General features: G+C 43.4%; 1 protein-coding gene across 1 annotated transcript in view; it reads left to right on the top strand.

Moving 5' to 3' along the window:
• Positions 1 to 21,835, top strand: part of Fam135b (family with sequence similarity 135 member B) — a 266,786-nt gene that overhangs the window by 38,591 nt on the left and 206,360 nt on the right. The window contains exon 2 of the mRNA XM_023723955.1: positions 9,722 to 9,817. Coding sequence (XP_023579723.1) covers positions 9,741 to 9,817 — 77 coding nt within the window. The 5' untranslated portion in view covers positions 9,722 to 9,740. The remainder of the gene's footprint in view (positions 1 to 9,721; positions 9,818 to 21,835) is intronic.

The following is a 21,835-nucleotide window of genomic DNA, read 5'->3' on the forward strand; positions in this document are numbered from 1 at the left end:
TTTTATCACACCTTGTAAAGACACAGAAGAGGATTCCAGAATTACTTCAGAAAAGGGCAAAAATAGGATGAATGTGTTCATTCTGTGGGGGAACTTTGAAGTACATTAATGACAATGTGTCTTTTACTTTAATAATGTTATCTAGGCATTACATACAAAGCCTCAAAGCAACTTGAGGTTGGGGAAACCAAATCAGAGAGATTACGTTGGTGCATAGTGAACTGACGTGGTGGGTCACAGCCCCCACCACGAGGCACTGCTGACTTCCTTCTGTGTCTGTAGGCCTTGGTGCTTATCTGTGGACCACAGTTGTGACTAGCTGTCTTGTTGCCGTTCTGCGTTTTACTTTTGGTAGTCCCAGGACTTTGGCTCAGTCATCTGTGTCAGCATCTCTGAACAGTTCTAAGCACTTGGGGAACAGAGACTTGTACCTCCCAGGATGCTGTCCAGGATTGGTAGGTCACGCCCATGAGGGTTGGCTCTCCGCAGCTTCCCTGGATGGATGGTGTTGGCTGGGTTCTGGAGGGGAGCATAGAAGCTTGGAAATGCTGGGTGACTTTGTGCTGGTGAGACCAGACACAGAGGTGAGACCCAGGGCTGGAGTCACTGGATATGAATGAAATACTCTCCTAGTAAGAAGGAGGACCTCTTAGGGGAGGTCCTTAATGAAACATGCTAGTCTAATCATATAATTAGGAATTGCCTGAATATTGAGCAGATGTTCATGTCCAGCACCAAAATGGAGCAATTGGCTCATCAGAATGGCCTCCTGAGGAAGTGTGGGGGAAAGGACACGAGCTGAGTGCAGAGTTGCTGCTCTCAGAGCCCAGGGCGACAGGTGAGTTCGCAGGAGGCCCCATGTTTTTGGTGGGGATCCGCCTGCACATGCCCTGCCTCTCTGGGAGCCCAGGAGCCCATTCATGCCGCTCTCCCTGCCATATAATATTTCTGGTATTCACTGTCTCTGAGCACAACCTTTTGTCCTTTTCATAAAGTAAGTGCTGATGTGCGTGAAGCCCAGAAGAACTTTTTTGTATTCATTTATACTATCAAGTCCATATTCTTTGAACATTAAAGTTTTAAAGAAATGTATAAGGAAACATGTTTATAATTTTTTTCCTTATAAGGTACTGGGGAATCATGGTATTTTCCAGAATAACTTTAATTTGTCAGCTTTCCTCTGAGGCAATGGAGAACACTCTAGAATATTTTGGGCAATATAAATAACTCATTAAACAATTTACCTATGTTTTTAAAAATGTATATATGATTAATTCAATGTCAGTTGACATAGGGTCCAGGTCTCCAGGGACCTAAAACCTCTAAAAATTAAGAGGGAGGCCTATTTCTTTTGACTCTCATGACACGAAAGGGCCAGTGCTCAGTGGAGCATGGGACCTGGGACCTGAGACCTGGGAAAGCACTGTTCCTGCAAAACAAGAATGGAGCAGCCAAGCTCTCTTTGAGTCATGTAGAGGGCAAAGAGGAATCAGTGAGAAGGTCTGGAAAGAGCAGAGCAGGAGCTTTTCTGTGACCTAGAAGGCCATGGAGTGAGAGGGTGGAGCCTATGCCAAGGTGGCGCAGGCCATGCAAAGCAGTGAGCATTGAGGAGTGAGGTAACCCAGGAGAGAGGATGGTAGCTTCACTAAAACGGTAGCTTCAGAGGTAGAGAGAAGGGGTTTTATTTATTTATTTATTTATTTATTTAGTTTTTGTATTTTAAGGAATGGTCTGTACGGTGTTCAGGCTGTCACTACTAGATTGGACTCATAGCGATCCGCCTGTTTATAGCCTCCCAAGTGCTGGGATTACAGGAGTGCACTCCCGTGCCCAGTCTCAATTGCCATCTCAGTGCATCCTGGGGGCGGAGCCGGCACGGCAGGCTGGAGAATTGAACCCTAGCTGCTGTGCTCTGCCTAAGCAGATGCTTTAATCCGCTGAGCTATTTGGCTGGCCCGAGAAGGGGTTTGATTTGAGCAGGAAAACATGATGAGAATTACCAACTAATTATCTTTGGGGTGATAGAGAGGAAGAACTGAAGGCCAACACTCATCTAATGTCTAGATAGGTGGTCACAATCTTGTGCAGCCTTGGGGTCCCTCTAGATGTCACTAGTGTGAGGAAGAGATGTCCCCATTAGTGGAAGAGAGAACAGTTTTGGAACACTATGTTATCCAATTTTAAATGCTTTTGTTTAGACCATTCTGCGTAATAAGGGGATAAAACGTAGACCAAGAGAGCAAAACCCCAATGAAAGCTGATAATGAAAGTTAAAGGCAAGTTCAAATGAAATAGCCACACCATTAGTTACATGTACTAACAGTTACTGCTTGTGACTTGAACTTTATGCTGTGGTCATAATGGGTTGTCCACCTCCTACGTTACTCCTGGATAGATTCAGTACCTTGGTTTTACAGAGGAGGAGTTTAAGGCTCGTGTCTGTGAGTTGAATTAAATAGTAGAAACAAATACTAACAGATATCTGAATGTTGGCAGGTTAAAACTTCACACACACACCACACATACACACGCACGCACACGCCCGCATGCACACACGCACTCACGTGCTCAGTCACAAAGGCCCTATTCCAAGTAACATTCAGATGGGGTTCCTTACACACTATAGCTTACAGACTTAAGCAATTTAACCCTAAGAGGAAAGGAACTGGGTTCCTGAAAGGGAAGCACATGGCGATTCTTTCCCAGACACTTGCTCTTGTCTTTGGTTACAGGAATGGGAAATAAACGCATACATCTTACTGTCAGCTCCGCTATTCTTTCTGTGGACAGTTTTCATACTAGGGTGGCATTAGGGGCAGCTATGCTAGGTGCAAATTTGTGCGTGAGTGTTCCATATCATTTGGACCTGAGAAGATCTGCCTCAGGGCCCTGGGAGTCCTGTTTGTTTGGTTTGAGTTTCCCTGGTGGTTCGTTCTCTCTCTCTCTCTCTCTCTCTCTCTCTCTCTCTCTCTCTCTCTCTTTCTTTTTTAATGTATTTGGGACAGGGTCTATAGGGTCTCACTACATAGATTGGACTCACAGTGATCCTCCTGTTTGCAGCTCCCGAACACTGGGATCACTCCCTGCTGGTTCTCCTGTGGGAGGCCCTTGGATCAGTTGCCGAGCAAGCACGTGCTGTCTGAGTGTGGTCTCTGGTGTGCTGTGTCTGGAGAGACCAGATGCCTTCCAGGCCATTATGGGCATGGTCTGTGGGGCACTCATCAGACACATCCCCAAAGCCTGGCACTATCCGTTGCCTGGGCTAGCCTAGAAATCATCGACCTGGCCAGTATCTTTTTTTTTTTTTCCCAAAATTTTATTGATAAACAGATAGCAATGAGACAGTTTCAAATCAAATCAGAAGTACAGTTTCAACAAATAATACACTGCATATATTCTTCTTAGTGGTTAATTGCTGTACAAGATGCAGACTTATGATCCTATTTACAAACACCATTAGAACAAATCATTCTATGCATTAAGAGAATGCAACTATATATCTATCCCAACCACTTTGAATACACAGATAGAAAATGGACATTCATTGGTATACCCCATTTGTTCTAAGTTCTGTTATTGAATATTATAGGTGTGTAAACTCAGCAAAATATTCTAAAAGAGTCCAGTAGCCCATAATAGCATTGGGTCTTCTGTTTAACTGGTAATGTCAGAAATTATTGACCTGAGTCCCCCACAGCTCAACTTAACAGCATGGCTTTACTTCCTATATTTTGTCTTCATACTTTTCTACTGGATGGTTAAGACCAAGGTAAAGCAGGACCTGTGCAACAAGAGTTGTAACTTTTTGGTCTGAGAAGGTCAGTGAAATGCCCTCAGCATTTATCCTGAGATCCTGTACCTCAGATTGTAGAACCTTTGTCAGTGCAGCCATGTGGATGAGTCACGGCCATTGCTTGGCCAATGTGCTCTCTGTGAAAGCCTGAGAGAATGTCTTCTCCCCATGTGACTCTCCTTAGGCACATTCTACGTCATCGATCACTTTCCTCTTTGGCCCCATAATCTCCTTGATCAGAAAATTTGGGACACTACTGAGGTACTAAGTTTGCTGACCAAAATTAGAGAAAAAGGAGGGCTACAAGGAAAGCCAACATTTTGACCCTAACCTTCTATGGCCAGTATCTTTTGAGGTAACTTTAATGACTAGGAACTTGCTTCTCCCTGTCATAAAGCATGCCATTGTCCCATATGTCCCATATGTCCCATGGTTCTGTTTTGTGTTACTGTTTCTCAGTCTTCAGTGTTGCCCTCTTCCTACACTCACACAGAATACAAGCTGTCTTTTCTGATGTCATTTATTTTATAGTACTGGGTATTGAACCCAGAGCCTCAAACATGGATGGCAAGTGCTCTAACTCCGAGCTACATTCCTAGCTCTAGGATGTTAGCTTTGAGTACTTAATGGAACTTGCATTTTTGAACTTCTGCTGGTAGTCACGTATTATATCAGGCAAGTGTTACTGAGAAATCCCCAGACGAGGACCCTCTTTTTCTAGGGGCCTGCAGCCTTCTCAGCTTCTTCCTTAAGGATAAACAAGTAACATGCTTATTTTTCCAAAACAGCTTCTCTTTATTACTTCATTGGGACCCTACCTACAAGAAAACATGAACACTTGCCCATGAACTCTTTCATCAGTTCTCACTTCATGCATTCTCTGGTGAAGTAGTTTTCTTTAGAAGTACTGATGCAGAAGCCTAGTCCGCGAGAGGTGCTAGGGAAGGAGAGAGGTGCTGCAGAAGCACAAATCACCCCAGCAGTGAGGTCCACCTCCCGGGCCTCAGATCCTCCTTTGCCTCTTACAATTAATCTCTGTAGATTAGAGTAACACATTCTGCCTGGAGATAGGGGGACCCTAGAGTCCTATGGACAAGAAAAAGTATGTCATTTGTAATGCAGGTGGGGACAGGCACCCCAGATAGGTGGGACCACAGCCTCTGTCTGAACACCTCCGTGATGGGAAAGCTCATTGCTTCACGAGATAGAGTCATCTGTTGATGGACAGCTGAGGTGTCTAGAAAGCTTCCAGATTAGGGAAGGGCTGAGAGGGCACTTGTGCAGATTGTGTTTTGGAAAAAAAACTACCATTCAAAATTTGGTTGGATGGAAACCAAACAGGGGTGTAATTTCAATATGTCTTTTTCTACCTTGTCTCCTGCTTCTGCTTTCTGAAACTAAGCAAAAATAGTCCACATTTACTGAGGAGCATAATGAGTCAGGCTGTTCTGAGTACTTTACCTGTATTACTGTTTTAAATCCTCACAATACCTTGTGAAGATGGGATTGTTACTTCCCACTTTATGGATAAGGAAGGGGCGTGCAGAGGTGACAAGGAGCCCAAGATCCTCCAGGGTCGCTGGGGAATCCAAGGTCTGGTTCTAGAGCTTTATTTCCTTGCTCTGGAGATAGCTTGGCTTTTCCACTGTCCACTAGGAAAGCCCTTTGGGCCTTGTGCTGCACCACTGGCCTTCCCCTCTTCCTGTCCCTGCTTTCCAGTGTGCTTTACTGAAATGTGATATACCTGGCAAGCTGCCCTCTCACAAGCAGGCTCGCATGCTGCTGACTGAGTGAAGACCAGACCTGAAGCGAGGGCTGCTTGCAATGTGAAGGGAAGGCTACAAGCCAGGCACGCTAATTACCAGTGAGCTGAGGGCATGAAAACCTGCAGAGGGCAGGCACACTCACTTTTGGACTGAGATGGGCACTGTTGGCCTGGCAGGCATGCTGAGACCCTCTTCCTGAGCCCTTAGTGTCACCCTGGAGGGCTGTTATGCCCCTTGCTGAGAATCTGAGCATTTTGAAGGCAGGGTCTGGTTCCCAGCACATAGGCGCAGTGCCTGGGCATGCTACCTTCAGGAGATGCAGGTTTGAAGCTGAGCATGCCAGAATCATACCAATCATCCCTGAATGGCTGGCACAGGCTGCTCTGTAGTGGCAGTCATGCCCAGAAGATGCCCGTCATGTGTACATGTGGTGTCTGTGTGTGCTGTGGTTTGACCTGTTGGTTTTGGCTGTGAGTGTGGGGTTGTGTTTACAAATGTGAGTACAGGGTGTACGTGTGGGGAGCATGGGTGTTACAGGTGTGCTGTGTGTGTGTCTTGGACATCTTCTGTGTGCAAGAACTACTGTGTGTCGAGTGTATGGCCTGTGTATCTGATCGCTGCATAGTGTATGTGTCTGTGTGTTTGGTATACAAGTGTGATGTGTGTATATGTGCCCTCAGTCTATACCACCTGTCAGGGGTGTCTGTGTGCCCTCTGCATGTTCCGTAGCGGGCCCAAAATATTAAGCACCTGATGTGCTTTATCAGTACTGACCCGGAAGCCAGCCTGTGGATAGATGCCCTTGATGTCCTCGTTAGTGATGAGGAAGCTGAGGAACAAATAGAAGCCATGAATTAAAGTCATGCAGCTCAGAAGAAACCAGGTTAATTTAGGTCTAGCCAACTCTAAAAATCTGAGTGTCTAATGAATGATTTGTTCTAATGGTGTTTGTAAATAGGATCTCAAGTCTGCATCTTGTACAGCAATTAACCACTAAGAAGAATATATGCAGTGTGTTATTTGTTGAATCTGTACTTCCGATTTGATTTGAAACTATCTCATTGCTATCTGTTTATCAATAAAATTAAAAAATAAAAAATAAATAAAAAATATTAAAATCTGAGTGTCTAATCCGGTGGTTCTCCAACCAGTGATTGCATGAAAAGTCCCTAGAAGACTTTTCCAGGGTACTCTGTCTCCCTGTTGCTCTGACTGGTTTCCTAGTCCTGCATGAGTTGGAATCAGACCGCGGGTTTCACCCCTTCTGAAAGTTCTGGTTTATGAGATTGGAGGTGCATTTCAAGATTTTTTATTTCATAACAAAGAGATACTGATGCTGCTGGTCCGCAGGTTCCCCTGAAAACCAATTTATAAATACCCTCTTTCTGATCCTCGGGTAGAAAGAGCAAGACAGTGGGTTGAAACCAAAATAAATGGCTTTGGATTGTGGAACACAAGTTGCTTTTGCCATGTCAGGTTTCCGGGAGAAATAATTTGAGAGATGGGTGAGAGAGGTGTTTGCTTATAAAGAATGGCGTGCTATTAAGAAAGAAGAGGCAGAGTCGGCAAAGGCATCTGCCTCCTTTCTCCAGACTGTCAGCTTTTAGCTACCCCTGCCTGTGAAGCTACCAAGAAACTGCCCCCAAGTGCTGGAGTCTATCTTCTTAGTAGTCCTGGACAAGATGATAAAGCTGTATTTTTGAGGAGACAATAATGCTCTGCATGGTTTTCTGTGTATGTTAAATATTTTTCTTACGAATACTTATTCCTTGTAAAAATCATACCTTAGTCATTGTAGTCATTAGTGCTAGGGCTGGGAAAACAGGGTCTTTGGGCTATCGTGCCTCCCTAGTGCTCTGACGGGTTTCCTCCTCCTCCATGAGCTGGCAGCAGTGCTACCTGTCTCAGTGCATTTTTCAGGGTGGTATGGAATAATTCATGGACATCTCCTGACAGTGCTTGGCACATGGCAGTCTAGTGTTCCCGGTATGTAGGGTCCTTTTTTGTGCTTTTTGTCCTTTTCTCTATATGCTCATCTCTCTAGGATCAGAGCACAGCAGAGAGGCTGCAGTAACTACAAGCTGACAGTCTGGAGCAAGGAGGCAGATGCCTTTGCCAACTCTGTAGTTTCCATGATTGAGAGCAATTGGGGTGAAGAGTTATGCAGGGAAGGGAAGGTTGCAGATGTTTTTAGTGTGACAAGGCCAGGAAGCAGAGAGCAGCATGTGTCTGCTGCCACCTCACCAGCTCGTATTGGAAATGCCCTAGGACTGGAATCAAGTGCTGGCTCCACCCTTGGCTGGCTCTGCTGTGTTCCACATGACTGTGGCTTTCTTGTAGGATTCCTGCACATTCTGGAATCGAGGAACCTGAAGGTTTGTCAGGTTGAAATTCTGTAGGTATAAATTCTATAGAGCCTGATTCCCAGAATCTGCTGCATTTTAATTTAATAAGCAGCCTTTTGTGTCCTTGGAAACGTTTCCTCAGGTGGAATTCTTGCAAGCGCTGGGATGAAGTTAAGGTTTAGTCAGTCCTGTGTGCTCTTACTCATGGGTGCTGGTGTTCCAGGACCCTGCTGAATGAAACTGAGATGTGAATCACATTAGATCCTTGAGGTGTGGGTGAGAAGAGGGGCTTTGGAAGGCCACCGAGGTGTCAACCACTGCTTGCTTGCCAATTGGGAAAATCCAAGTGTTCTCCTCCTTACTCTCCTCCTTTCTCCCCTCCTCTTCTCTAAATCTCTTTTTATTCCAAAGCCCATGGGAATAGCTGGCTGCCAGACATATTGCAGGCCAGTGGCTGCTGTCCTGCCAGGGAGCCCAATTGTCTCCATTACACGTGGTGGTCAACCAAGGCCTAGGAAAGTGAAAAGACTTACAAAAAATACTACATGAGAACATTCTGAAACTGGAAATTGGCTGTAACTCAGAACCTCTCTGACTCTTGTTTTCTTATGTGCATAATAAGGCAAAAATCTTCATCAGAAAATTATTACAAAATGAAACAGACGGAGGAGAAAAAAGGCAACACATAGAAAATACTGTTTAGCAAAGTGGCTATAGTTGTGGCCAGTAGTAAATTCAGCTTTTTTCCATTTGGTCCTGCAGATTGAACCCAGGGCTTTCACACTTGGCTATATTCTCAGCCAGTAGTTACTTGACAGGATGTCTCTAAGCTGTTCAGTCTGGCTTAAATTTGTGATCCTTCTGTTTCATTCTCTAGGAATGCTGGGAATTCAGGTGTGTGCCCCAGTGTATCCCTGGCATCTAGATGATTTTGCGTAGTCAAAATTAGTCTCTCTGAGTGTCCTCCTTGGTTTGTTTCTCATCCTACACTTGGATTATTACTATTATTATTATTATTATTTTGTTTTTTTGTGTTACCAGGGATTGAACTCAGGACCCTGTGCTTGCCAGGCAAGTGCTTATTCTACTGAGCTATCTCCCTGGCCCCTTGGATTATTTTAATTTTATTTATTTTCCATCATTTCAATTAACCTTCTTGTATTGGCTTTCAAGTCTCCCAGCTTGGAAACTTAGTGTCCATTGATCTGAATTCAGTATCTGCCTGGCTGATGCTCTTGCTTGGCTTCTCAGGGTTGATAGCACTTATACTTTTCCTTGAAAAGCCAGTCACTTACATGAACAAGATTAATAATAGAATCCTTTGCAGTAGTTGCTACCATTTACTCTTCCCACCACTTATTGGAGTTGTATATTACTACCGATCCTCGTGTTGCTGATAGAATGCTGGGACAGAGAGGAGGTAAATGACTTGCTCAAGGTCACCCAGATAGAAATCAGGAAGGTAGAGTCACTTGGCTTATTAAAGGTGCACTCGGAGCTGGGATGGTGTGATGTGTATAGGAATGAGAACAGGGCAGTGGACCAGCTGGTCCTTAGAGTTAGAATGCTTGCACCTGAGTTCTGGCCTGGCCTGGTATGAGATGCATGATAGTAACTATGTCACTCATTTCTCTGTGTCTTTTCTCTTAAGAGGGACCCCTGAACGGTGGCATTAAGTAGACACATGCTGCTCCACTTGGGCCCATTGGCCTGATGTCCTTGCCTGTCCATGCACTGTTTGGTTCCTGTTGCTGAAACCAGGATCCCATCCCTGCTCAAGTGACACTGTCTCAGCTGTTCATTTCTCTTTTTCTCAGGTAATGAACCAAAAGGATCATGTGTGAAGTACAAGGAACAGTTGAGTTTGCGGTAGAGCTGCATAAATTTTATAATGTGGATCTCTTTCAGCGAGGGTGAGTACGCTTTACAATTTGTGTGTGTGTGTGTGTGTGTGTGTGTGTGTGTGTGTGTGTGTTTATTTTATTATGGCAGAGGGCAGAGGTGAGATAAGACTTTGGGGAATGAATGAAGAAAGGCTTTTTATTGTTCTTTGTGCCAAGTGGAAGATTCAACCTTTAGTGCATCTGAAAAAAAGGTGTATATTGACGAGTAATCAAAAACGCTCTCTCTCCTGCATTACCTTCTACCTTTGCTCTTGTAAACAGCCTTTTCCTTAAGTGCAGCAAACCTCACGGGAAGCACACCTGTGGGAATTGAAGCCAGTCTGTGGAACTCTGGTAACTCTCATGTGTTAATACACTCAGCACTTTGGGGACGGTTTCCCCAATTCATATACAGTAAAATGTTAGCCTAGATCCTTCAGAACTGAGCATGCTTATACTCACAAGCATGCCCTTTAAAGACATATAATAAAACCTACTGCTTTCATTATTCTGAGGATGTGGTCTGAAATGCATGCATGATATCAGTGATCCTTCATTGTGGACTTACCTCTCAGAATCGCTGTAAAGAATAAGATGTGAAATGATTACGCCAAACAACCCACCACAGAGTAGAATTACACACATTCACAGTGGCTGCAACTTTCCTCATGTTCCTGATGAGGAAGCAAAAGCTTACAGAACCCGAATTTGTTACTTGTTACAGTCAATGATTAGCCAAAGCCAAGGTGTCTGGAGGTTTGCTTTTGCTGTGGAGCAACCTGCCTTAAAAGTTGGTGACATGGCTGGAGATAGAGCTCAGAGGCCTCCCTGGCAAAGGCAAGGTCCTAAGTCTGATTCTCCATACAAACAAGCAAAAAGAAGCAAAAACTCCCCAAAACTCAGTGGCTTCTGATCTCTACTTTCAGTGCATACATGTCATTCTGAGTGTATGAGACATCAGATGGTCTCACATGGTTATGGAGAACTGGACAAGGGCTGCCTGGTCTGGTCTGGGCTTCTTCAGAGGTCTGGGCCCCAGTGTGGGTTGCTCTAGATTTTTTCCTCTGTGGTCCATCCTTCATAGATTTTTTTTTTCTGTTCTTGGTGGAACCAGGGATTGAACTCAGGCCCTTGCACTTGCCAGGCAAACACTTATTTTACTGAGCTATCTCCCCAACACCCACCATCCCTCTTTGTGATCCACCTGTTTACAGCCTCCCAAGAGCTGAGATTGTGGGTGTGCGCTACCTCTCCCAGTCTCAATTCCTGGCTTAGTGTGCCCCAGGGGCAGGGCTGGCACAGCAGGCCCAGGGATTGAACCCCCAGCCCCTGTGCCTGCTTGCAGGTGCTTTAATCCACTGAGCTATTTGGCCGGCCCTCATAATTCTAAAAAAAAAAATAAAATTATAAACATTTCTGTATACTTAAGGGGGGAATGCGGATTTCAGTGTATGCCTGCAGTGCTCAGGGCTAGGTCAGGTTAATGAGCATTGCATCACCTAGAGAATGTACTGTTGCTTTTGTTGGGAGCATCGAAATCCTCTATTGCTATATTGAAACACTTGATTGGTTGTTGCTGCTCACTCACCCCAAATTATTACCGGCTGTTCCTGCTGTCTACCTGTGCCCATGAGCTGTGTCCCCACTCACTCCTCCCTACCACCCTTCCCTGCCTCTTGAAGCCACCATCCTATTTTCTACTTTTTTGAGGCAATAGTTTAATTTCTCCATGTAAGTCAGAATATATAATGTCTTTCTGTCCCTGGATTATTTCACCTAAGGAAATGTGTTCAAGTCTCATTCATGCTGCTGCAAGTAACCGAATTTCTTTCTTTTCCATGGCTAAATAAGATCCCACTGTGTGTGTGTGTGTGTGTGTGTGTGTGTGCCCGTGCACGTGTGCATGTGCTCGCGTGCGTGCACCACTTTTATGATGTTGCTAGGAAAAAAAGTCTGACATGCACAACTCAAAGGAGAAAAGCTTCACTTAGCTTCATGCTTCAGAGCTTTCAAGCTAAGGCAGAAGCATCGTGGTAGGTGAGGCAGAGGAAGGCTGTTCACCTCCAGCCATCTGTGAAGTAGAGAGGAGGAGGAGAGCCTAGACTCGGGCATGGTGATAGATCTCCGTGACTCCAGCAGTTTGAGAGGCTGGAGGCAGGAAGATTGCAAGTTCAAGCCCAGCATACGGATTTACTAACATGGTGAGACCCTGTCTCAAAATAAAGATAAAAATAAAAATAAAACCGGTGGAGGGTGTGGCTCAGGTTTGAAGCACTAGGTTCAATCCCTGATACCTAAAAAAAATTAAAATAGCCAGAGAAGGGGCAGGGCACCAGATGTAGTCCCAAGATCATATCCAGTGAGCCACCCAAAGACACTCAGACGTAGGCTTGGATAACCACCAAGGCATCTTTCAAGTTTATGGAGTTAACAGCCAAGACTAAGGGTCACAGTGTGTAACGCTTTGTTTATCCCTCTGTTAGTAGACTCATAAACTGAGGCCAGATGTCAGGCATTGTGGACAGGGCTGCCGTAAACATGGGAGCGAAGCAATCTCTTGGATGTATTGAATTCCTTTCCTTTGACAGTATATATACCAGTATTGGGATTGCAGGCTCTTATGGTTGTTCTATTTCTAGTTTCTGAAGGAACCTTTCTACTATTTTCCATAATGCTTGCATGAATTTACAATACCACCAGCAATCTAGGCTTGCCCTTTATAATAACCGTAGCTCACTATTGTTTTACTTGTAGTAGACTAATGATGTGAAACATTTTTTTCATAAACTTATTGGCCATTTATTTATAGATCTTCTTTAGAGAAATATCTGTTTAACTCATTTAAGTTTTGCGGCCAGTCTTGGAATTTGCATAAAGTTGTCTTTAATGCATTCTGCTAAATAAAGCAAGACTGGTACAAATTTGGGTTTGAAAATAGATACCATATCTTGATGAAGATGATAAATGCATACATACTTTTATAATTACTGTCAGATTGGACTCTAGTTACAAATGGACAAGCTATGTTATTATTATTATTATTATTATTATTATTATTTTAAGATTCTTCTTTCATGGGGCGGGGAGAGTAGGATCAAACCTGACAATGTTAGAGATGAGAAATGATTCTGAAAGGTGGACATACAAGGGCTTCTGGTGAGACTCAAAGGCTGGGCTAATGATGCAAAGCTTATGCATTTTCTGAAAGCTCTTTTTCCATGACTCACACCTCCTGTGGTCAGACATTACAGGAAATAGTGACAAGATCCCTGGGTTGAGAGTCTTGGTAGCCCAGACTCTGCTTCTGTCTCTGAGGGCAGAAACAGGGTGCTGTAGTACATCTCTGCTTCCTTCTTCACATCCCATATTTATGAGAACAGGAAATAGTTTGGCTAGTTCATGTGTCATCCTGTATTAGACAATTTCATATTCGTTACCTCCTGACTCCTTATAATCAATGGCAGAATTAAGCAGCACAGTCTTCCTTTGCCAGAGAGGTAACTTGGGATCAGTGAGATCTTAAGCCTTACACAGCCTTACCCTAGCCAAGTGCTGAAGGGGGCTGCAGGTGTGGCTTTTTCATGCAGATTGATTGATTGATTGATTGACTGATTGATTGATAGATTTAGACACAAAGTCCAGGCTGGCCTTGAACTCACCACAGTCCTTCTTCCTCAGCCTCACTAGTGCTGGGATTATAGACATGTGTCACCATGCCTGACTCAAAACCTTGAATAATTTTTTGTTATTCAAAGTTGGTCTCCAAGGTGGGCTGAGCCCTTCCCAGGTTGCAAAAGATCTCCATGAGGGTGCAGGAATAAAATACTGGACATTTACTTAGAATTATTTTATCTGAAAAGTAGAAGAAATGCATCAGGGATCACTGATAATTGGAAGTCAGATTGCTCTGAAGACCCTGCTTGTGCCTGCGGTAAAGAGCCCTGAGTCCTATTTCAGCAACTCAGGCATCAAGACAAAAGGGCACATCCACGCCATGAGCACACTGCTGTCGCCCTCACTCTGCCAAATACTGCAGTTGGTGGCCGGCTGGCTGTATCTCGCTGCACATTTGTTTGTGCTTGAAGTATCCTAACCCCCTCATAATTCTAGGACACTCATGAGCTGAATGTGATATTAGTCTAGGGTGGCTGACAAGTACCAGGAAATGCTACGAGGGTGCTCATTCCACACTTTCAAGAGTCTACGTACACACACTGAGATTCAATATGGGGACTAATCAGATCCAGTGACAGGTAGGCCGTGAGATTTGGATTTATTTGGAAAAACTGTTTACTATACAGATTTGTAAGCATTTTCAAGATTCATCATCCCATTGGGCTTTCAGATATAGATAATCTTGTATAAATAGTCATCACTAGAAAATATTTCAAAATGAAACAGCCAAAACATCAACAGACGCTTGAGAAGTTGAGAAATTCAAAAAATGAGTACGGCAATCGTCACTTTTTCAGCAAGCCTGTTGCTTTTATATCCTCCATTTTGACATTCTGATCATTAATGGTCAGTGGTTAATTAGAATCAGCTTGATACAGAATTAGGTATCACTGTAATATATTATTTTAGTAAGAAGAAAAGGCAAAGGATTCCATCAGTATATGAAATGTCAGTTTTTAAAGCATGAATTATCTTATTTCCTAAAACAACATTTTTATATTTCTAGTGCATGTTGCATAGAGTGGAGTCATTCAAACACGCAATTTATAAATAGACATCCATATATTGGGGCTGCATGCCCACAGGGGTGTGTGCACAGAAGCGTGCAGATAATTAATAGTCAGAAACCACACTGCTAGCAGGTCACGAAAGGGCTCAGCAGCTTCTACCCCTTAATGCCAATCTTTTATGGTTCCCAGAAGTCTACTACACTTAGGCATAGGCTCCCTATGAGGAGAGGATGATACGTGTGCAGGGGACCTTCATGCCAGCTGCCACCCTGCACAGATTCAGGCATGGCTTGTGGAAAAGGCGTTAAACTTCTTAGGGGGATCCAGTTTGTTCCAGGACCCATAAAATTGCATGAGCTGTGACATGTTTAAGTTAAAAACCACTAGGCATTTGGATCCTGGCTTCAGGGAGATATGGGCAGGCTGGCCAGGATGCCAGCCAGGATTCTGGATCTGCCAGCAAAGCTCCTAATAGACGTGATCCCCGATGCTCATGAGGTGCAGATATTTCTGTGATGAATCCCGCAGGAGCCATGCTTAGAATGAAACATAATTACTTTACTCAGCAAGGGTTCTGTGGGACAGGAGTGGCTGCAATCCAAGCACAGTGGGCAGCCTGGGGCCCTGCAGGGACGGGTGAAGGAAAGTGAATGAACTCCTATTCTCAGTAAAGAAACACAATATAGAGCTTGGGGGAACTGGCTCCTGGTTAGGGTGCTAGGATGTGATTTCAATGTGTGCCCTGCCGTACACATTGGATACACACCTGGTCTGTAAGGTCATTGGGATAGTGTGGTAGTTGTCCACTGCCATAGCAAATATCTGAGAGAATTAATTTACAAGAAGGAAAAGTTTGTTTTGGTTCATATGTTTATAGGTTTCTCTCCATGATTTGTTGGCTCCATTCTTTGGGGCTAAAGGGGAACAGTGTATAAGGCAGAAGTATAAAACAACCCCTCTCACAGCTGTGGAATGAGAAACAGAAAAAAATGGAGTTTCATAACCCCCCAAGGACATGTATCCAATGGTGTGAAGCCCACACCAAGCCCTTCTTAAACTTTCTACAACTCCCAAGAGTACAAATCTACCTAAGCTTTTAATCCACTGGTCTGTAAAGATTAAAAAGGTTAAGTATGGTAGCATTCTACTCTGGACCCAAGTGATCTTTGTCCATTGTGAAAGGCATTTGTTCCATCATCAGAATCCCAAATTCTTAACCATTCTATTATTTCTCTAAAGGCCATGCTCTAAGTCTCTTCTGAAATTCAAGAGAAATGTAACAGTGAGGTCGTATAAAAACCAACCAATGAGAGATTTACATATTTTCAGGTACAATTATGGGACAGGCGCAAGAGAAACCTTCCAGTTCCCAAAAGTAGGAACAGAAAAATAGAGAGAAGGGATTGAAACAAAGCAAGGGCCTTGCCACCCCTGAGCAGATGTTAAATCTGAGCACTTCATCTGCAGCACTGGGGCAGATACAGACTCCCAAAGGCTTGTGAAGCTCTGCTCCAGTGGCTTTTCCCATCCCCGTGGCCACTGCCAGGCAGATTTGCATGTCGTCTGCAGCTTCTCATGGTAGCTGTTCCATATTCCTGGCCCCTCTTCCCTCCTAAAGTCTCACTGCAGGCTCAGCCTTATTCCCATAGCGCTATGTATTGCCATGTGAAAGGCTGTTTGTAGGACTCTGCCCCGGAAACACCCTGCGGGCCGGGCTTTCATTTGAAATCTTAGACAAAGTCACTACGAACCCATGACCCTTGCATTCTGCCTGCCTGCAAAGCTGGTGTCATGTGCATAAGTGCACCGTGGTTTCTGGATCCAATTGGACTACAGTGCAAGCAGCCACTGAGTCCCTTGCTGGGATAGTAGCTTCTGAGAGAGTAGGGTGTACCAGAGGTCTCATCTCAAAATGCTCTGACATGGAAAGTCTTTTAAACCAGTAGTGAATCTGTGCTGGTAGTGGTTTTGCAGAATCCTAAATTACCCCAAAGCCACCTGTCCCATTGTCTCAGCACAAAGGGCTCTCATTATCAAAATGATTACATATAAATTGTTTTTTTCCAAAGCAGCCATTTTTAAAAAATATCTTCACTTAGCTGCTTTTTGCTCCCAACATTCACCATAAATGTGGCTAAACAAGGTCCTTGGTATCCTGCTGGTGTCTAAGTGCCTTGGTACATTGAAATTTCCTCCACCAGATAAACTAGTACCTTGCCATTGAATGACCTCTCATGAAGTCTCAGGACATGGACAACATGTAGACATGGATTTACACTCAGTGTAACAACAGTGGCCTTAAGGCCAGTTGTCATTCGTCAGCACTGCCTTCACCATGCACCTTCCTGACAGCTTTCCGGTCCTCTGAGCCCCTACCAGGAATGCCCATGAAGCCTCTCTTGTAGTACATCAAGTTTTCTCTAGAGCGTTTTCCGAACTTTTTTGTTTTTTCCTGGAAAACAATTCCAACAACTTTCCATGTCATCAAGTATATAGTAATACCCACACCCTACCTCCTGGTACTAATTTTCCATCACTATAAAAATACCTGGATAATCAACTTATGAAAAGTTTATCTTGGCTCATAGCTCTTGGAGTCCTAGTGCATGGATCCTTTAGCCCGATGGCTTTGTGCTCTTGTGAGGTAGCAATCATGATGCCTGCAGAAAAGAAAAAAATTCACATCATGACTTGGAAATGGAAGAATAAAAAGTGAAAAGACTGCAGACACAGAAGACCTCTCACTGGGTGCTACCTCCTGAATTGTGTCAGGCTTGGGACCCAGCCTTTGACACATGCACCTTTAAGGTATATTCCAGATTCCAACTGAAGAATTGATGTAAATGAATTAACAGTAGGCACTGCTAAAGATGGAGAGTCCTTTCCTCCAAATGAGTCTGATGCAGCCACTCAAGCTCTACTTCATTTCTCCTGTTTTTGAAAGATGTAACTGAAGCCTAGTCCTGGTGTCCAGCTCATTGATTCCTCACTGTGCCTAAAGAGATCCCTGAGGAGATCTGTGAGTTACTGAGCCCATGGGATCTAACTCAGACTACTGCTGAGAGTTTTCTCCAATCATGGCGTTATTTGCACATTTATATTTGCAGGTGGTTTTTCTAGCTCCAGAAAGCACATCACCTTTGATGATGTTTGCTTGGAACAAACAGTCAACTTGGATTTATCCAAAGCCTATTTGCTGAAGCAAATTCTCAGAGGGAAAGTGTGTCTTCAGTGTAATCCACAAATATCATGAGGTGTCATTCCCATGTTCAGCAGTAAGACTCATGCTGACAAAAAGATGGCCTGAGAAGTACAAGGGAGCACAGCTTTGGGAATCAGACTTGAACTGGAAGTCAAGCTCCACCACTTGTGAGCCCATTGGAGAACATGAGAATATTCCTTGAGAAAACAATGACTCAACATTTGTAGGCTGTGAAATGGTGACAGGAAAGCTTTTGCAACTGGGGTAGTGAGAGCATTATGTTATTAAAGCTAGGATGGTACCTTAGATCTCTAGGTGCAATGTAAATTGTCACTATTATTTGTACACTTTTCCCTCCAAGCTGCCCTCAAGAACATTGAGTTCAAGGCTACTCTAAACTATGTAGCGAGACCCCTGTCTCCATAAACTTAAAAAAATTAGTGATAATAATGCAGTTACTATTCAAATAGATAGGTATGGTCACATTGCTTTCCTGTTAAAACCATCTCTTCCTTTTTCTCAATCTCTCACCTATTTCTCCAAAACTAAATGATTTGACCTTAACTTCCTCATTTTACTGTCAGTGTTTTAGGCTGTTCTTGGTCCCCTGTGCCTTAGGACATGCGCCAAAAAGTCTGCCCTATGAAAGATCCAGGTCTAGTATGTTCTCTTCCAGTCCATTTCTGTTGATTGACAGTTGCATTCTGTATTCACCCCAGGTTTTATTAATTTCTATATTCTCTATATTCCTATAACACATCTCTTTAGTACAGCAATTTATTCCATCTCCTGCTCACCATCCACCACCGTAGGCGCAGTAATCATTTGCTATGGCATTACGCTTAGAAGTATCAGACAAAGACGGCACCATTTCCCACAAGATGTTTACTGTGTAATGAAAAAGGCAAAAGCATACGTCAAAAATGGCCAGGATGTGTGATAAGTTAAGTCGCCAGGACAGAGGTGGGGTACATGAGGGGACACAGTGAGAATCAAGCCTTCTGTGTAGGCAGAGTAGGGGAAGGTGTCCTGCAGCAAAGTAGCATCAGGACTGCCACATGAGAGATGGTCGGTGTTGGCCATGCAGAGGACCTGGAAAGGTGTGTCAGGATGCAAAGCCCACCTAGAAGAGCAGCAGTGGCAGTTCATGGCTCAGATGAAGACTGGAAATGGAGGAGAGGAGGACATGCAAGAGGAGGAATTGCTTATGTGTTTGTGTATTGATGACAATGTGTTTTTATTAGACTTAGGGTGATAGGGTTGCTAGTCCCAATTATCAACCTTCCTAGACTGCAGTAGGGAGAGCAAAGGGAAATTTTGACATGTCATAGGTAGTTTGTCTTCTCTTTGGTGAAAGTTAATTATTTAAGGATAAGGATTTTATCTGATTGACTTTAGATTGCCAGTGTCCAGCCTAAAACCTGGTGCATAGTGGAAGAGACAGAAAAGATTATGTTTGATTGGCTTGAGCTTCATTTTTCTGCTTCCATAGCTTCTTTTCTTGCAGATGACAATGGGTTGACATTTATCTTCATTAACTGATATTAATACAAAATCATTCCTATTTCTTAGTACAGTGTATGGTTTAAATCAGTGCTACCCAGAGTATGTTCAGCAGACCTGCAAATTCAACCTGGAAATTGTTTGAAAAGCAAATTTTCAGCCCTGTCTCAGACCCACTGAGTCCAAGCCTCAGGAAACCTTGGCTAATCTGTCCTGCAGATAATTCTGGCAGAAAGGCACAGGGTGTGCTCCTGAGAGCATTTCTATGAAATCTCAACATTGGTCCCATACTGCAATTGCCTGGAGAAGTGAAAATACTACCCTGTGACTCCTGAAATTAAACATGTCCACAGTGGGACTGAAGTTTTGGCAGGTACTAAAGTTCTCTTCATAATTTCCAGGTTGCTGATGATAGTATTGGAAGGAAATGAAGATTTCACACATCAAGGTTTCGCTGCCTTTCTTTGTGAGCCACTTTATGATAAAGCAGATGAGATCTGATTTCTTCTTCACAGGGTGACAGTGACAGCTCCAGTAGCACACTGGTTCTTTTCCCCTTTACATCTCCTTCTACTAGGGAAACTTTACAAATTGCCTCTTAGCTTTTCAGCATGGTTCTGGAGACAAGAAATCAGGAAGGAAGATCTTATTTCATATACAGCATAATTTTCTTATAAGAAAATGCTTTCAGATGAGTTATTAACTATAAAACTCATTATGAGCACATTTGTAACTCATCAGTATGTATTTATAACTCATTTGTATCTATAAACGAGCATGCATCTTCATTTCTAATGTTAATTGTGACAGACTTACCATTGTCTTTGACTGTGAATTGAAATATGATTTAAAATCTCATCTTAGGGGCTGGGGAGATGGCTCGGTGGAATAAATGCTTCCCTGGCAAGCGCAAGGGCCTGAGTTCAATCCTCAGTTCCAAAAAAAAAAAAAAAATCTCATTTTAGAGAAAGTTTCTAAAGTAAACTTCCCTTCTGAGTGAAGTCTTTCATTATTTGATGTTCAGAATTTACTCTTCCTCTGTGGTCTCACTATTAAGATACCTACATAGAGGTTTTAGATAATTTTACTTAAAAAGTCTGTTCCATTCTTCAGAACCTCACAGAAAGCACCCATCACCAAGTGTCATGAGAGCTTATGTAAAAGTTCAAATGTACACTGACATGTGAGGATTGAAATCCCCTTCGAAGAAATGCCTCTGCCTTTCCTCTACTGCATTTAAATGGTGGAGTTGTAGGTCCAGCAATTCCTGAAAGAAAATGCCACATTGCATATCTGTCCATGTCTCCAACCAGCCTAGATGTCCTATGACAGTTAGCTCCCCTGCGAAATTAGCTAAGCAGTCCTGATGTGCCTTAATAGACTCAGAAACACAATTATTCTTCCATGCCAGAGATCAATTAATTGATTTATCTGGATATGTCAGAAAGAATCCTTTTTTAAAATTTCTTTTATTAATATATGTTGAGGTCCTTTTCATTCCTCTCCACGTTTGAAAAGGAGCGGGGACCCCAAATGTTTGAGAGCCTTTTTTTTTTTTTTTTTTTTTTTTGCGGAACTGAGGATTGAACTCAGGCCCTTGTGCTTGCCAGGGAAGCGCTTGTTCCACTGAGTCATCTCACTGGCCATGAGAGTCCATTTTACATCCATCCCCACAGCACTAAGCAGTAGCTAAGGCAGAGTGAGATGACGGTGGAGGTGGCCCTGGAGGTGAGCCTCATCAGGGTTTTGTGGGGAGCAGTGCAGGGGTACAGCCACCATCAGTGAAGGGTCTCTGGGAATAAGTAGGACACACCATGGAAGTGGTGGATTTACACACTATTCCAGTCTTTTGAATGTTCAGTTGTGTAAAGCAACTCATTTTATTTGTACTTATGCCAGTTTGAAATAAGAAGGGTGTTTGTTTTTACTTGTAGTCAGGACTCTACCTAGCACAATGGCAAGTTTGATGATCTCAGAGCCTATTTCTGAAATTCTCTAATTATTATTTTAATAAAAGTTTGATCTCTTTCCATAATTTATCATTCTTGGCATGGTTCCTGTGAGTTGTGAACACACTTTCGTTATTGTCTTAGTTAATTTTCTTAATCTGCTGAGACAAAATCCCTGACACCCAAAATTAAGGAAGGAAAAGTTTATTTAGCTCACAGTTTGTGGAGGTTTCAGTCTGTAATTAGATGGCTGCAGTGCATGGCGGCGTGGGAGGGCAACAGTTCATGGTGGGCTGAAGACAGCAAAAGCAAGAAGAGCTAAAAAGGGAGAAGAGAAAGAGGGCAAGCCACTTTCCCTCCCTTCTATTGTGTGCCAGCTACCTGTCCCAGGGTAGGTGTAGCACTCACAGTTATAATCCCAGCGCTAGACCATGAATTAATCACAAACTCTAAAAGCCCACCCCATGCATGCCTGGAGGTTTTGGTAGACATCTGGATGCAAACCATAACGGTGACCCAAGTGCTTATGTAAAAGTACATTGGGGATTATTTTTCTAGCAAATCTACATCCATATTAATTAATTCCCTGTCCCATTTTTAGTTCATTTGCCTTTTAATCTGCGATTTCATGAGCTTGCTGCTTTGAGCTTTTTATCCTCTTAACCCCTGGCTGAGGATATGCTCAGCAGGTGTTTCAAGAAAAGACCTG

This window comes from Octodon degus, unplaced genomic scaffold (genome assembly GCF_000260255.1).
Source record: "Octodon degus isolate 3935 unplaced genomic scaffold, OctDeg1.0 scaffold00104, whole genome shotgun sequence".
Classification (NCBI taxonomy): Eukaryota; Metazoa; Chordata; class Mammalia; order Rodentia; family Octodontidae; genus Octodon; species Octodon degus.